This window comes from Apodemus sylvaticus, chromosome 21 (assembly GCF_947179515.1).
Source record: "Apodemus sylvaticus chromosome 21, mApoSyl1.1, whole genome shotgun sequence".
Lineage (NCBI taxonomy): Eukaryota > Metazoa > Chordata > Mammalia > Rodentia > Muridae > Apodemus > Apodemus sylvaticus.
Genome location: NC_067492.1, coordinates 53,333,350 through 53,349,828, shown reverse-complemented (window position 1 = coordinate 53,349,828; position 16,479 = coordinate 53,333,350). Strand labels below are relative to the sequence as shown.

At 47.5% G+C, this 16,479-nt stretch overlaps 1 protein-coding gene across 5 annotated transcripts in view; it reads right to left on the bottom strand.

The window, feature by feature from the left end:
- Positions 1-16,479, bottom strand: part of Arhgap10 (Rho GTPase activating protein 10) — a 284,292-nt gene that overhangs the window by 183,610 nt on the left and 84,203 nt on the right. For all 5 annotated transcript variants that reach the window (XM_052166592.1, XM_052166588.1, XM_052166589.1 and 2 more), the window contains exons 4-7: positions 16,196-16,267; positions 9,577-9,678; positions 3,664-3,774; positions 3,083-3,187 (exon numbers count right to left, since the gene is read on the bottom strand). In XM_052166592.1, coding sequence (XP_052022552.1) covers positions 3,083-3,187; positions 3,664-3,774; positions 9,577-9,678; positions 16,196-16,267 — 390 coding nt within the window. The remainder of the gene's footprint in view (positions 1-3,082; positions 3,188-3,663; positions 3,775-9,576; positions 9,679-16,195; positions 16,268-16,479) is intronic.

Below are 16,479 nucleotides of genomic sequence, written 5' to 3'. Positions count from 1 at the left end.
CCGTGGGTGAATCATTCACCACAACAGCGAGCACAGGGAAATGAGTCAATTTTATTCTTCTATGGTTAAACTAGTCAAAACTCGTCATTATTGCCTACCAAAGGAGAACGACGTACCCACACTCTTAACTACTTCTCAACTTCCTGATGATCCTGAAATCCCTATGGCTCCCTCTGCCCACCCTCCTTGCCCACCTCGTCCCACCCTCCTCCAGCCAGCCTTCTAGGATGGCATCACAAAAGTGCAAAGTTAGCTTTCTAAAATATCCTTTCATTTTGATACAATTTCCTTTCCTCTGGGGAAACCACTACTTTCTAAAAGCCATCTCGCTACTTTCTTACTTTCTATTTATTACTCCAGATTACAGAAAAATGGGTAAAAAGCAAATCCCTCAGGGAAAGTCCAGCCATTTTTACAACATAAAAGACATAACCAGATGAGGCTGGAAATAGCTTGTTTCCATTTTTTTAAATAAAATTACCTCTCTTTCTGAGTACAGGAATCATTTTAAATTTAATTATTTTACTGTAATAAAATTCTAAACAGTTGAAAAAATTAACTATAATGTTATAACATAAGGATATCTAACCTTAAAATTCAGTTTTATTATTTCAGTGTGGTTGACATCTCAGACTAAAAAATAAAACATAACCAGGGTTTTCTTTCAGAAATGTGTGTGGCTTTATATAGTCAGTATCTGCCCTTATTTTAAAAAAAATCACAAGGGAATAAGATGAAAAGCCGAAAAAATGAGTAAATGACTTCTGAGGGAGAGCTGACAGCCTGTGACTTATGTGGGGAAAGTGGCTGAAAGCAGAGGCAAGGCACATGAGTGCACACAGACACACACATGCACACATGCATGCACACATGCACACACTCATGCACACACATGCACACACACACATACATGCACACACTCATGCACACACACACACTCGCACACATACATGCACACACGTACGTGCACGTGCACACACATGCACATACACGTGTGTGTGCACACACAAGCACACATACACACACACACACTCGCGCGCACACACACACTTGGACACACAGAATGAGGCAGAAGGAACAGCTTCAAATGAGCGGCACCCAAGAAGCCTCAGAGACCAGAATAAAACTGAGGGATATTTATAAAGGTAGCTAGAATAGGGACACACTCAAGAGTGAGGATTTGGGGCAATTCCTGATGAATGCATAGCTCTGGATTCCAAAACATATAGGAAAAAATGTTTCCCTTTCCAGAAAGCTCTTGCCTATTTACTCACAATAAAGAACAGGTGTTGTCAACCGACTGTGCAAGCTCTTCCCTCATCAGCGTATTAATGAACATGGCATTCTGAGTAAGCCTCTCTCCTCTCTTCAGGCTTTGCTCACCACCATCTCATGCCTTGACCTGACTCAGTCCTGCTGGACTCCCTCTTCGTCACAGGTACATGATAAAAGGAAGGGATGTGAGGACGGGCTGAGCAGAGCCCCAGGAGACTGATGGGTTCCTGGCACTCCAGAACCTGGGTTAACTGGAGATGGCTTCCTAGGCTGGAGGCTGTACAGTCACATAGGGCTGGCCTGTCATACAGGGTCTCGTGATAGGCTTAATGTGTGATTCTATAATGGGAGGAGAGGCCGGAGAGAGCATTACATGTAGCTCAGGCTGGTCTCAAAATCACTACATAACCTTGAACTCCTCCTGATCCTCCTGCCTCTGCCTCCCACCGGGATGACAAGCAAGAACCACCACACTGAGTTTAAATGCCCACCATCTTGGAAGTCTTGTTTCTAATGTGGGATTCTGTTCTCATTTTACACTAGTCCCATAATACACACAACAGGCCTAACTGCAGTTCTCATCTGGTCAGCCCTAAAGTTGACAAATAAAGTCTAGAACAGCTGTTTCACAGCGTATAGGTTACTCTGAAATATAAATCATTTCATTAAAATTTCTAGTGGGCTAAAGAAATGGCTCAGTGAATTGTCTGTCACACAAATATAAAGCTGTGAGTTTGAATCCCCTAGCACCTACATAAAGGTCTAACTCCATGTCTGTAACACAGCAGGGGCAGGGAGCATCGGAAAGACGTTGAGGTGGACTAGAACACACAGCTGTGTACATCTGTCTTAACTTCTAGCTACCTAGCTTCTAAACCACAGCACACACACACACACACACACACACACACACTGTGTGCTGTATGTAAAGCTGTTACACTGGGCTTCTAACATACGAGTTGTTCTCTGAGAACACATCACGTAAGAAAGGTCTGACCAGGAAAAACCAAGTGTTAGCTAAATAAAATCTTTTCTTTAACTTTTTTCGAGTGTACATATAAATGAAGTATACGGGGTGTGTGTGTGTGTGTGTGTGTGTGTGTGTGTGTGTGTGTGTGTGTGTGTGTGTGTATGTGTGTCCTCACCTTGCCTGACCCATGCCTCTGATTGTTAGTGTTGCACTCACAGGCCAGCTGAGCCCAAGAGTCCTCTTCTCCTCCCTTACTCAAGCACTGATATTATGGAATCGTCTGCCAACTGGCTGGGATTCAAACTCAGGTCCCCAGGGTCATACAGCAAGCACTTTACCCACTGAGCTATCTCAGCCTAAAGCAATCCTTGTTGGAATCTCCAAATGCCATTTGCCAACATCTGATTGAAAGCACACACTCCACAGAGGACAGCAACGAAAACAAATACCAGCTGTGGACACAGGTACATCAGAGAATGCCCAAAATGTAGGGACGGAGAAATTCCGTAAGCCAGGCTGGGGATGAAAGCCATGACTGACAGATAAAGTCAGAAACGCTGGGTGGAAGGCCAGGATGACAGGTCCTCACACAGACCATTCAGAATTAACATAACCAGGTTTACCCCAAGAATTCGCCCCAGAGAGCCAAGGACGGACCTCCAAAGGGCAGAATTTCTAGAGCTACAAGAGCAGTTTGTTATACCACAGTTGACCACTAGATGGCAACACAACCCTACTTTCTCAGTACCAGCCTGGTCTTAAAAGATTTTGAGAGCAGACTAGAAAAAAGAGCTTTTAAAACATCTTTGAAACACCAGAAGGCTTTTGTTTCCTTACATTCTGAATGTTGATCTGTAGTTCCATCTTGTAGTGATTGAAGTCTTTGGAAAGCTCGTGACCTTGATGATAGAAAGTGAACATTCCCTGAAAGAAGGAGAGCATCTACAGCAAGAGAGACAAAAGAGGAGCCGTTAGTGCGCACAAGGAAGGCGGGAAGCAGGAGGCCAGCCTGCATGAAGACCCACGCGGAACACCGCCTTTCCTAACTCCGCCATTTCTATCTCTACTGTTCCTGACTCCACCATCCACCAAGCACCCAACCACCTCCTTGCCCTGAAATCAAGTCGTTCCAAAGAAGTCACTAAAATTAAATAACTAAATTGTCGGTCTGTACGGAAAATTATTAATAAGTTGTGAGTTCAATTTCCCTAGCACGCACATCTCCGTGTCCGTAACACCCAGGGGCAGGGATAATGGCACACTGGGGCGGTGCCCCTTACAGGGAGCTGTGCTGACAAGGCTCCCAGGGGGTTAGATGTCTTCCTAGACTTTCCCTAGCTGTGGCCACCCCTCACCACACGCGAGGTCTCCCTTAGTCTTTTCACAGGGGTCCACAGCGAGAGTGTTCTGCCACTTACGGGTTCCACGAACTCAAACTTCTTCCTTTCCTGGATTTCCTGGAGCTTGCACACGTACTCGAGCGAGAGCTCGTAGAAATGCTGCCGGGTCTGCTCCACCTGGAGGTCCGCCTGAGTTAAAACAAGCACTGTTAGCTGAGCCCACGCCCATGCCCACGCCCAAGGCAGGAACGGTCGAGGCAGAGGCCGGCGGCTGGCACTGGCCTCGGTGCGGGCCTCTTATAAACTTGAGTTAGAGCTAGTGGCTCACTCATCGCTACTCTCCTGCCGCAGCAGGACTGAGCCACTGCTGCTACAAGGACACACAGAAAAGTCTAAAATGATTCTTCCCAAACTCTAAAGAAGAGCTTGATGTACCTCACCTGCACACCCCACACGTGGGCATCCACACACGGGTGCACACACACACACACACACACCACACAATGAATATAACAAAAGGGGACAAATCACATGAACAGCTGCAACTCTAGCACTTGGGAAGCTAAGGCAGAAGGACATGTCCAGGGCTAGCCTGGGCTTCACAGCAAGATTGTGGCTTTAAAAAGAAAAGGAAGCAGACTCTGCCCGTGCCACACAGGGATGGCCTCTTAGGCTCTTAGACGAAAGGCAATGCACATCAGACATAAAAACAGAGACTCCACACATGAAGGAGCTAGGACAGACAGACAGAATGACAGAAGGAAGGACGTAACCCAAAGCAGAAACCCCATAATCACGCAGAGCAGTGACACTGCGGACTTGAGAGCAGTGTGGGTCCGTGTGACCCCCCCTCCCGAGGCTGAGCGGAGTGACTCTCCAGCGTTCTCCCTATCCCTCGTGGCTGGGCATCCTACAATGTAACGTTCTTTATGACTCACTCGCCAGATTCCCCAGCTGGGTTCACTCACAACTTCCAACAACCCCACAATATGCCAGTTGTACACAGGAGTGCAGAATGATTCCTTGCACCTGCCCAAGTCGAAAACGCACTACCTTTTCCCGACATGCCCTGATTTGGACATAGCTTACATATGACCTGTGAATTTTAATGTGCTACGAAGCCTAGCCCCTGGTATGCCCTTCTTGGGGTGATGGAATATCAAGAAATGAGGCCTGCTCCAGGGGTATGAGGTCACGGAGGCCCGACTTTCGGGGGGTATTCGTGAAGATCTCATGGAAGTGGATGAGGTCCCATGAGAGTGCATTGTTTTAGGAAGCCTGCCACCTCCCCTGCATCTCTCACAAACACTGTCACAGGAAGCACAAAACCGCAGCGAGGCCCCATCAAAGCTAAGCAGATGCCGGGGTCAAACTCCCAGATCTCCAGAACCGGGCGCTAACTAAATCCGTTTTGTTTATAAACTATCCATCGTGTGCGTTTTATAACAACACAAAATGAAGTTGCACACACAGTAAGCAAAAGCTGTATTAGTTACCTAACTAATAAATAAACAACTGTGAATTATTATCCAGTTGTAGATTGGAATACAGGCAGAAGACGGGAGATCAGTCTCACACAATATTATTAACAATATTATTTCTCCGGTGATATTTAAATTGAGATAGTATCCTTTGTCTACTGGGGGGAAGCAAGCGTTGAAAAACCAAGAGGAATCTAATCTTCTCCCGTAGCCAGTATGTGCTGGAGTGCAGAAACTCTAACTAAGGACCGTGGATGGGGGTGAAGGTCCTTGTGCCTGGCAGCCAGAGGGCAGGAGGAGACCGGCTCGCACCCCTTCCTGTGGCCCTGCCAGCGCCATCCTCAGGAGGAGCCTTTACGAACCTCTTGAGCAAAAGTCAATTCACGGAAGATCGGCCACACAACAGCTCACAAAGGCAGTAAGCATCTCCTCTGTGAGTCTCTGCTCCCTTCAAGGTCTAGTGCTTACAAGAAAGCTGTTTCGAGTGGGTGTCTGTATGGCTGTGAAGAGCAGGGCGAGCAAGACAGAACACACCATGTTCCACGAAATGAAACTGCAAGCGCTCGCCTCCAGCCCTCTTCAAACTCATGACTCGCAGTTCAATTCTCCCTGGGCCTGATGACACCGTCAAACTCACTGTGCACACATCCTGTTTGTGGTTCTCGCTCTGACGGGCACTATTTTAGGCAGAATGGATAGGGCCCATTCGGAACTGTAGCCCTCAGAGGGTGTGGGGTCACTAAAAGAAGCCATGTAACTTTACCTAGGAAGAGTAAGAACTTTAAGCCAAAGGAGGCTGTGTGCCCAGAGAGCTGGAAGGGGCCTGGGTCTGTTATGCATCGCAATGCCAAATACTGGCCCCGGGTGTGTCGGGGATGAGGCGGTCCTCACACCACGTGCTACTGTGTACCCTTGCTCCTTAATCTGAAACTACGGGTTGGATAAAACTGCCTATAGTCTGTAGCTGGGCGGGGAGAGTAGGTGGGGCTTCAGTTACAGAGGCTTGGGGTCTGAGGAGAAATTCACAGGGAAGAAGAAAATGGAGAGAGGAGAAGATGCTGTGTGGGGTAAGGGACCATGAGAACTGAGCGAGAGGGCTGGCCAATCACAAGAGCAGCCCAGGCAGAGCGTAGCGAGTCACAGCACAGGGTGATTGGCAGAGAAGCAGACCGGATACATAGCACAGATTCTCAGGCAGCATCTGCCCAGCTCGGGTGCCTTGAAGGCTTATTATAAATATAAAGGTTGTGTATCCTTCATCTGGGAACTGAGTGACAAAAAGTAGGGTAGAAACCCCCGACTAAAATTATTACCATAATATACGTGGCTTGAGTAGAAGCTATCTGGGCCAGTATTGAAGGAGGCAGATATGTGCATCTGAGTTAGAACATAGTAGCCAGGGGTTAGAGCATGCCTCGGTGGTGAAGGGCGCAAGCCACAGCAAGAAACGGGCCTACCCAGGGCAGGGTGGGCAGTGCATGGCACACGGGGTACTGGGCAGGGTGGGCAGTGCATGGCACACGGGGTCCTGGGCACTATGGCTTCTGAAGTCACGATCTCCAGGGCTTTCAAAGAGGAGTGAGGGCCACGTGCTGGCGGCAGGAGGTCAGGCGTGGGGCTGAGGCTGCCTCCTGCTTTACACACAAGGAACACTGAGAACAAGATGGCTAATCAGAGTGCTGTGGAGATGGAAATTGCCTTGAGGTATAAAAATCCTCTCTGAAGTAATTGAAAGTGCCGATAACAGAGAAGGGGGTGAAAACAGCAGCAGACCAAAAAGTCAGCAGCTGTCCTTGTGGACGGGGTGGGGTGGCGTGAGGGCTTAACCACTGCAGGGTGCCTGCAGACAAGGCCACAGGCTGAGGCCACAGGCTGGGTGTCAGGCAGAGCCAGCATGGCTGCCCAGGGAGACGGCAGCAACGGAAGAGCAGAGCCTTACACCTTAAGCAACCGTAGGGAGGCATAAGCAATACAAAAGCTATCTTTTCTTTACAAACTATGACGTGTCATCCAAACACCAAAGGTTTAATAAATGGAAAAGGAAATATCACTTGAAGATGTCAAACAATGGCGTGTGCATACGTGGAGTCTGTAAGAAAAGCATACGGCTTGATTTTCGACTGTTATCCTCTGAATGGTATACCAACAAATACATACACAGTAGAACATTAAGCCAGGATTCGTTTGTGTTTAAGAAGAAGCAAACGGAGGAAAGGCAGGTTTACGCTTTTGTTGGTAAGTTATAACCTGTGCTGGCTGGTTTTGAGTGTCAACTTGACACAGGCTGGAGTTATCACAGAGAAAGGAGCTTCAGTTGGGGAAGTGCCTCCATGAGATCCAGCTGTGGGGCAATTTTCTCAATTAGTGATCAGGGGGGAGGACCCCTTGTGGGTGGTACCATCCCTGGGCTGGTGCTCTTGGGTTTTATAAGAGAGCAGGCTGAGCAAGCCAGGGGAAGCAAGCCAGTAAGAAACATCCCTCCATGGCCTCTGCATCAGCTCCTGCTTCCTGACCTGCTTGAGTTCCAGTCCTGACTTCCTTTAGTGATAAACTGCAACGTGGAAGTGTAAGCTCAATAAACCCCTTCCTCCCCAACTTGCTTCTTGGTCATGATGTTTGTGAACAAAAATCCTGACTAAAACATAACCCTATATGGCACATCGCATTATTGTTAATAAAACTTATGTTCTAGGCTAAAGAGATGGCTGACTGCATAAGGATTGAGTACTGAGGTCTTCAGTAGCTGAGGAGAAATGGAGAGTGTATGTATATATGATCATACGATCATACTGTGTGTGTGTGTGTGTGTGTGTGTGTGTGTGTTCTCAATGATAAAGAACTTTCTTTCAGAAAGGAGCGCACACTGCCCTTACGTGAGTTTTGCTCCCAGCACTCTTGGCTAGGCAGTTCACACCAACAGTGACTCCAGCTCCAGAAGACCCAACACTCCATTCTGGCCTCTGTGGGCACTGGCATTCACGTGCATATATGTCCACATAAGCCCCACATACACCAACACTCATGTGCACATATCCCCTACTCCCCCCACCACACACACACACACACACACACACACACTATTTTTAAAAAGTAAAAGAGATCTTTAAAAAGCTTATGTCCCATATTGTAAATAATTGAAGTTTCTATTCAAGCCTAAAAAAGGGAGGAAAAGTCAAAATTTTAGAAAAAGCTGGGAAATAAGATAAATTCCTTTCTGCTTACATACTGCTAAAAAAAAAAAAAAAAGCAAACTCCGTCTATTAACACAAGTAGAACAGATCCACTTTCCAACAAGAAGCTCCCTAGGTCTGCGCTTTCAGTTAGACTAAGGCTGCTCGTATGTATATGAAACCGTGTGAGCTCGTACAGGTTACACATGTGCAACAGCAGGTGAGCTCATACAGGTCACACATGTGCAACAGCATGTGAGTTCATGCAGGTCACATATATGAAACTATGTGAGCTCATGCAGGTCACACATGTGCAACAGCGTGTGAGTTCATGCAGGTCACATATATGAAACAGTGTATGAGCTCATGCAGGTCACATATATGAAACTGTGAGCTCATGCAGGTCACACATGTGAAACAGTATGAGCTCATACAGGTCACATATATGAAACTGTGTGAGCTCATACAGGTCACATATATGAGACAGCATGTGAGCTTATGCAGGTCACATATATGAAACTGTGTGAGCTCATACAGGTCACATATATGAGACAGCATGTGAGCTGATGCAGGTCACATATATGAAACTGTGTGAGCTCATGCAGGTCACATATACGAGACAGCGTGTAAGCTCCTGCAGGTCATATATATAAAAAACGTGTGTGAACTCATGCAGTTCACATATATGAAAGAGCGTGTGAACTCATGCAGGTCATATATATGAGACAGTGTGTGAGCTTATGCATGTCATATATATGAGACTGTGTAAGCTCCTACAGGTCATATATATGAAACTATGTGAGCTAATGCAGTTCAATTCATCAAAGACAACTTGAAAGCCAAGAACAAGCCTATCTGTGTATATTGAGTATGGTAAGTATGTGGGGTTTGTTTGGTTAGTTGTTTTTAAAGTTTTCGAGACTGTTTTCCTGTGTAGCCCTGGCTGTCCTGGAATCCACTGTGTAGAACAGGCTGGCAGCGACCTCACAGAGATCTGCCTGCCTCTGCCTCGTGAGTGCTGGGATTAGAGGCGTGCATCACTGTGCCCAGTACAAGTAGCTGAATGTGTCCTCTCTAGTGCTGACCGACATATCGATCCTGTGAAAACCTCGGAGCCTAGCGTTCACTAGTACGAGCCTCAGGTAATCAATACTGTAAGACCTTCATCGCTGCCCCGGTTTATGGAACCCTACTCCGAGTTCACTGCAGAATCTGCTTTGTCCTGTGTCCACGCAATCTTGGGTGAAAAGCTCCCGTAAGCAGAGCACATCTTTAAAAGGGGCATACTGTGTATTTTTTTAATTTTGAAAGCAAATCAACAGGAACCTGGCAAGAAATACCTCCTGCAAGTGTGAGTCCTTCTTCCTGGCAGACAGAGTCAAGTGCTTATCGATTAGACTGTAATTCTTTTCCGTCTCTTTGTCAAACTTCTTCTTTTCTTCCTACAAATTAAAACCAGACAACGGTGATTACACATAATACACATAAATGACACGTGTAGTTAACTTAGCAGAGGATAAAATATGAAAAATGTCTAAAATAAAGCAAAGGGGGCACTAAATGGGATGGGGGTTCTGAGACAACGCCTCTGTCCCCAAGCTACGGCCACCATCCGAGCCAGTGAGGGGCCAGGAAGACACTCTCCTTGCTGTGCGCTCTTGAGATTTTTCCCAACCCTTTACTGCGTTCAATTCTTCATATTCATTTGAGTTGAGAGATAATGATACGTCAGTTTTCTCTCACAAAAAGAAAAACAGAAGAGGCGGAGCGTAAAAGACAAACTTTCAGCTGGCTGGCGGTGGCACGCCTTTAACCCCAGCACCGGGGAGGCAGAGACATGTGGATCTCTGAGTTCAAGGCCAGCCTGGTGCATTCAGTGAGTTCCAGGGACAACCAGGGCTACACAGAGAAACCTTGTCTTGTGGGAAAGTTGCAGGGGGGGAGGATATGAATAATAAATCTTTCTCTGGACTTTGCTAAGAGATGAAATTAATTTTAAACTCAGTAAGTTTGGCCATCTTTTTGATCATCACAATCCTAGAACATCTCAGGGAAGTCATCAGAGTCCGGTTTGAATATAGGATACTCCACCCAGAACTGGCACAGTTCCCACCCTGCCAAGGGCGCAGAGAGCGCTGAACAGAAGCCGCCATTGGTCAACAGACCCCGGCACAGGGACCCTGGCACCAGCTGCTCTGCTTCTTTCCTGGTCTCTCCAGCACCGCCCGGAACTAGAATCTGCTGCTGTACTTTTGCTCTAAAGGCGGTAAGAAAACAAGTGACCCAGCTCTGCACGCAGAGATGACGGGAGCAGCCGCTCAACTAGACACGCGTTAGCCTCGTGAGAAGATGAGGTTATTAGAAGCAAGCCATCAATGTCCCAGTCTCCCTTGCTCTTCACTGCGCCTCAGGCACCTTCCCGTCCTTATCCTCTTGGTTTCCTAGTCAGCAACAGTGAGCTACCAAAGTCAGCGACCGACCGACCGACGGACAGACCGACCGTGGCCACAGCCTTGACTCACAGGAGTTTGCTCTTTTAGGGAAGATGAAACAAAGACCAAAATTTTTTTTGTGTCCTGGCAGTCATGCCCCCATTGCACAGGACACGTTGAGGACAGGACAGCCTCTGCCTCGTCATGTAAGACCACAACTTGATCCCCACGGTGATGAAGATGAGACTTGGGAATCAGTGCTCTTTTCCAATTATGTTCCAATTCCAGCTGCCAACTTGAAAAGTTTAAAAACAAAAATGTGGGGTAGAGAGGTGGTCCTCTTCAAGGAGCCGGACTCCTCTCCTAGCACCACAACAGAAGCCCTGACTCCAGGCCCAGGAAATCCGACTCCTCCTTTGTTGCCCGTGACTACTGCATCCACGCAAGCAAAACACCCGTATGTAAAAAAAATAGATGACAAATAGTCTCCCAAAATGCCGGACAAGGAGACCCTGAGTCTTCTTCAGAATGGTCTGGAGACGTCTTGTGTTGGCTCATCCCACGGTCCATGGTGGCTGAGGGGCAAAGCGAGAGCCAGGCAGCCTTCCTTCAGCTTTGAAGCACTTTCTTTGTCTTTATGGCCGGGGCAGTTCCAGGAGTCTCTGTGTGCTTGCATCTGCCACATTCAGAGTGAGCCGCTACCTCTCTGCTTCCCTGTGCTTCTTGCCGACTGTTTCAACAGCAGGAAGCCCAGTCCGCCCCACACTGCCGCCTCCACCACTGAGCGACACATTGAAAAGCCCAAGCGTGGAGCCTGCCTTAGGACTTGGATACTGCGGGACCCTACACTGAGAGCCAGCACACTGCCACGGGAATGCTCCGTCTGGCACAAGCCGGCACCGCACAGGGGCTGCTATGTCTGCTCCTGGAATCTCAACTCTCACAGTTTCTTAGCACCTCAAATTCTTTGTGTGCACATCATTTCTTGTTGTAAAGTTATACAGATCTTAACATGGCAGCCAATAAAGAAAGGAGCACGCTCTTTCCTACCCTGCACACAGGAAACGGGGTAACAGAAACTGGCGGCAAAGACCTGGGTTCAAACCACCAGCAAGGAGCAAATGCTTCTTACAAAGCAAGAGAGCCTCGGTCAATCAGTACGACACTGAAGTAAGCACTGGCAAGCCAGAAGGCCCTCCCCAGCAGCCACTGCGGCAGACCTGGGCTGTCCCCACGTGGGACACAAGCCTGCCTAGCTGTCTTCTCTTCGAATTTTCATCACACAGCTGAAAATATATCAACATGTTTTTATAAAATTACTAAACCAAGTGAAGATTAAATATTACTCACAAGAAGTTATCTTATAATGTTGTCAAACTGCACATGTGGGGAAAAAAAAGTAGAGCCAAAACTACAGCATGGGTAAAATAAGCGCAATATAAATATATAGATGAAAGAGGGGGCTGGAGAGATGGCTCAGCGGTTAAGAGCACTGACTGCTCTTCTGAAGGTCCTGAGTTCAAATCCCAGCAACCACATGGTGGCTCATAACCATCTGTAACGAGATCTGATGCCCCCTTCTGGTGTGTCTGAAGACAGCTACAGTGTACTTACATATAATAAATAAATAAACCTTTAAAAAAATAGATGAAAGAGAAATTCGTCAACCCAAGACCCACAACTCAGATGAACAGAGCTCTTAAAGCGCACTAGCAGTAGCATAAATACGAAGGCGCCCAGCAGAGAGCACCCCATCTTCAAACGCAGCCTTTAACCAGTGGGATTGGTGTTAACGGTTTAACTGGGAAACAGAAACAGAACCCCACCCGTGTCAAAATTAATTCCAGACGGGCTGAGTCACACGTAAAAAATGAGCTGTACCACAGAGATCGCCATCAGATCCGGGAAGAAAACAAAAACTATCTAAGCAAAGCCCAAAGATCTTCTAGGTTTCAAAACATTGTACAACAAGGAGCTAGCGGGGTAAAGAGCAAATCAGGAGGCGCTGCCACCAGCGTCTGAAAAGGTCCCACACTCAATCCATGGCCATCTTTATACTTCTAAGACTTTTACATTTCCATAAAAATAGGAACACAACTGTATATTGCACCACAATTTTAGTTCTGTTTTGGAAGAGGGGTTGTTTTTTTTTTTAAATTAAATTTTTGTTAACATGACTATCTTTGTATAGCTAGCTACACTTTACAACTTTTCTTGAGAAACCTTTCAGATATAAACATTAAATAGCATCCGATGTTTGAGGAGTCTAAAGAATGTGACCGTTTTCATAGGAGATTCCAAGTCTTCTTTCTGTACTGGAGTGAGAGGTGAAGAAATACCACTCACAGGGAGCAGGACCCAGGGCAAGCAGCTACCACCAAATCACTCTTCAAGCATCCCAGGAAGCAGGCTCCTGCATCCCCTCCATCCTCCAGGTTCCACTCACATCCTACAGTCAGTGCACCCAGCCCGAGGGAGTCCACCTCCCTCAGCTCAGGCCCAGCATCCACTGAGCCACCCCGCCCCTAGCTACAAGCCCTCCTCAAGTGCTCTTAGCCTCTCTAAAGAGAAGAACACTCAGCTCTTCCTCCCACACACTCCAGTCCTCGGCTCCACATCCAGCACGAGCCAAGGAACCAGCAGAGGGCACGTGAGCACGCACGCGCGCACAACACAAGTGTGCCAGCACTGACCAGAGCCCCTGTCACTGAGTCAACACTTGCTGTGGAGCCGCCTAGCCAGTGCCACAGGTAGGATGTGAAATGATAGCGCCCACATACTTCAAGCCCGAGACCTGGCCAGTGGGCAGTATTTCAAGATCCCTGTAATTGCAACCACCTTCTGAGACAGACAGGGAAAGTGAGGGAGAGAGGCCTGGAGTGGCCCCCAAATCGCACTTCACCCAGGCACTGAAAGGATTCTGACAGGGCATGAAGCAGGATCCCGGGACAAGGCTGAGTGTGTTCCTAAGCTAGATGGGGTACATCCTGCTTTACCAAAGTTCCTGATACGACAAACCACCTGGGGAGGTCTGGGTTCACCCACACTCTGCCGTTATTTACAGAATCTTGGCGAGTTAGTTTTTATTAAGCCTATCTGTTAGACATACTCTTGGAAAGAAATGTTTTTAAAATGTGACTCCAAGTTTGGTTCCAGGCTGAAGTGAGAAGTGATAATCTATGAAACGACATTTATTTCCAGCCGTGTGTTTAAATGTTTGCGTCTACTGGGTAACATCAAACTCCGCCCCCTCTCTCCAGGGTCGGCAGAAGTCAGTCACTCAGTCAGTCAGTCAGTCAGTCGGGGACATCCACTTGGTTCTCACACGCTGCCGCCACTCCTCCAGACACACGTCTGCACTGCTACCCGGCTGCTCAGGTGTCTGAGAGAGCAATTCTAGATTCTTGTTTACTCACGCGCTTGCCTCTAAGGAGCAATGGCTTTCGAGGTGCTGGGGCCCTGCAAAGTAAACGCCGACATTGTCCAGAAAGAGGAGAGAGTGAAAGCGAGGTAAGGAATGCAGCAGGCCTTGAAGTGGACTCCACCACACCATCACACAGCCCAACGCAGCCAGGGTCCTGCAACCTGCCAAGGCCAGTGGACTTGCACACAGGCTTTGAGCCCATCAAGCCCACAAGAAAACACAGAAGAACCTACAAAATAGAAACAAGCCCGAACCTGGCAGACATGAGTCGAGGCAGGCACACCAAAACAGAACACCATCATCCAGAGGACCTGGAAGGTTTTCTAAATCCAATTTACAAAAACCACCCAGCGCCTTAGATTACATTTAAACCATAGTTAAGCATGTCATTAGGCTTCTGAAAACAAGAGAATGCAGGCAAGGATGAAACCAAAAAGCCCCAGAGAGGCACAGCGGATGAGGTCAGCACACAGGAAGAAGAGAAGAGAGGAGCCGAGAAGCCAGGATGCTGACAGAGACACCTGGAGACTCAGAGGTTGGCAATTTTTAAATACGCTGTGGTTATCTCTGCAGGAGAACAGTTCTCTGCTGTTTTTCAGGAAGCTCTTCAAACTAAGAGACTAAAGTCTTCTTAAAGCCTGGCATGAGAGTACACTAACCAAAGGAAGACAAGCATGTGGTTGTCAAAACAGGACTGAGGGTCTAGGGAGCAGGGACACACACACACACACACACACACCAAAACTACAAGCTCCTCTCTGGTTCTGAACAGACTATTATCAAGCACATAAGCTCCTTTCTAGATATCTATGTAAGGCACATTGAAGGCTTCTAGAGGGAGGGCAGCTGTTTATGTATGACTCTGTTAGAGGCGACCACTTCTATTTATTGTGTTTAAGGGTGGGGAGTTCTACAGCGTCCCACCTGGCTTTTCCAGGGGTCACCAACAGACAGGACAGCAACTCCCCGTACTGTACTGACCAAGAATGTAGCAAAATTCTTCAAAAACCTGCTGCCAGAAACAGGACTTAGGGACAGTATTTGGTCACCGCATAGCTTGTATCACACAGTAGATGAGTGCAGTAATCGCTCCCTGTAAGCGGCCATTTATTTTGCAAGTTGTGTTGATAAATCAACATCAAACACAAAGGAAGCCTGGGGCATGGGGGAAGGCAATGAGAGAAAGATTCTGCTAATGGTCCACAAAAGAAAGCCTGCACTCACTGGCTGTCCGGGGAAGGGCCAGGGTGTTTTCTATCTGTGAATATAAACAGAAAGGGCAAAAATTCACATCCCAAGTGCTGCGTAGAGAAAGTAACAAGCACGGATGTTCGCTTCCGTGCTGAAAATTGATTTTGGTTGTCTCTGCTCTCAGTGGTCGGCAGTACACAAATGGTAGTTTGTGCTTTGTCTCCCTCACATAAACGGGGAGGGAAGGAGAAGGGAGGAGGGGAGGGAAGACACAAAGACCAGGAAGTGGGGGGGGGGGGATGGAAATTATTTCTCTAGGTTTAAGGCTAAGATCACAAACCTTAGAAGGTGCTAAATATGTTCAGACTCCCCGGGAAAGCTGCTCGCTCTACTATCCCCAGAGATCCGGGCTGCATCTCAGGCCTGAGTGTGCGGCTGTAGCTCTCTTACAAAAACTAGTTGCTCATAAGAAGAAGCTCAATAAGTCTTTGCTAGAGTGGAGAAAATTATGTCCCAACAGCAACAAGCTCGTCCTGGGTTCCGAGCTGTGTGTGGAGCAGTGTCCCTAATCATAAGGCCTAGCGTAGTGCCACAGTTCTCCATGACCCAAAGAAGCAAGCGCGAACCAGCTGCCGGCTCTAGAGTGGAGAAAGACTTCATCTAGAGAGGAAACAGTCATCTCCATGGCCAGGTTGCGCCAGGGAACATTACTAGATGTTTTCCTGCCCATCCAGGTGTCCTGTTTTGTTTTCACTTTCCCTCCCTGAGGGGAAAAGTGCATTTGGAACATGAGCTAACAGATGCTCTACCGACCCCAGCACCTCCCTCACTCTGCCAAAGGCGAATGAAGTGTACAGCAACAGCAGAGACACGGGCATGTTCTGTCTGAGTGTGCTCAAAATAGACACGAACCTTGACAGCTCCAAGTTGCTCTTTTCTGAATTTCTCCAAGGGTTTAATCAGGGTTTCCGTCACACTTAATGCCTAGAGAACAAAATAATAACAAGAACACAATGTTAGGAAAAAGTGTCGCATTCTCGTCTTGCACTCCACCCAGAACAACATACTTGGCTGTCTTACCTCATTCTGCCACCGTAACAACTAAGGCGCTGCTATGTAATGTACTAAAGAGCTGCACATCTGTCAATGTTTTCAGGGAAGGGAACGGAGCAGCTGGCGAGGAACAGGGAACTGGC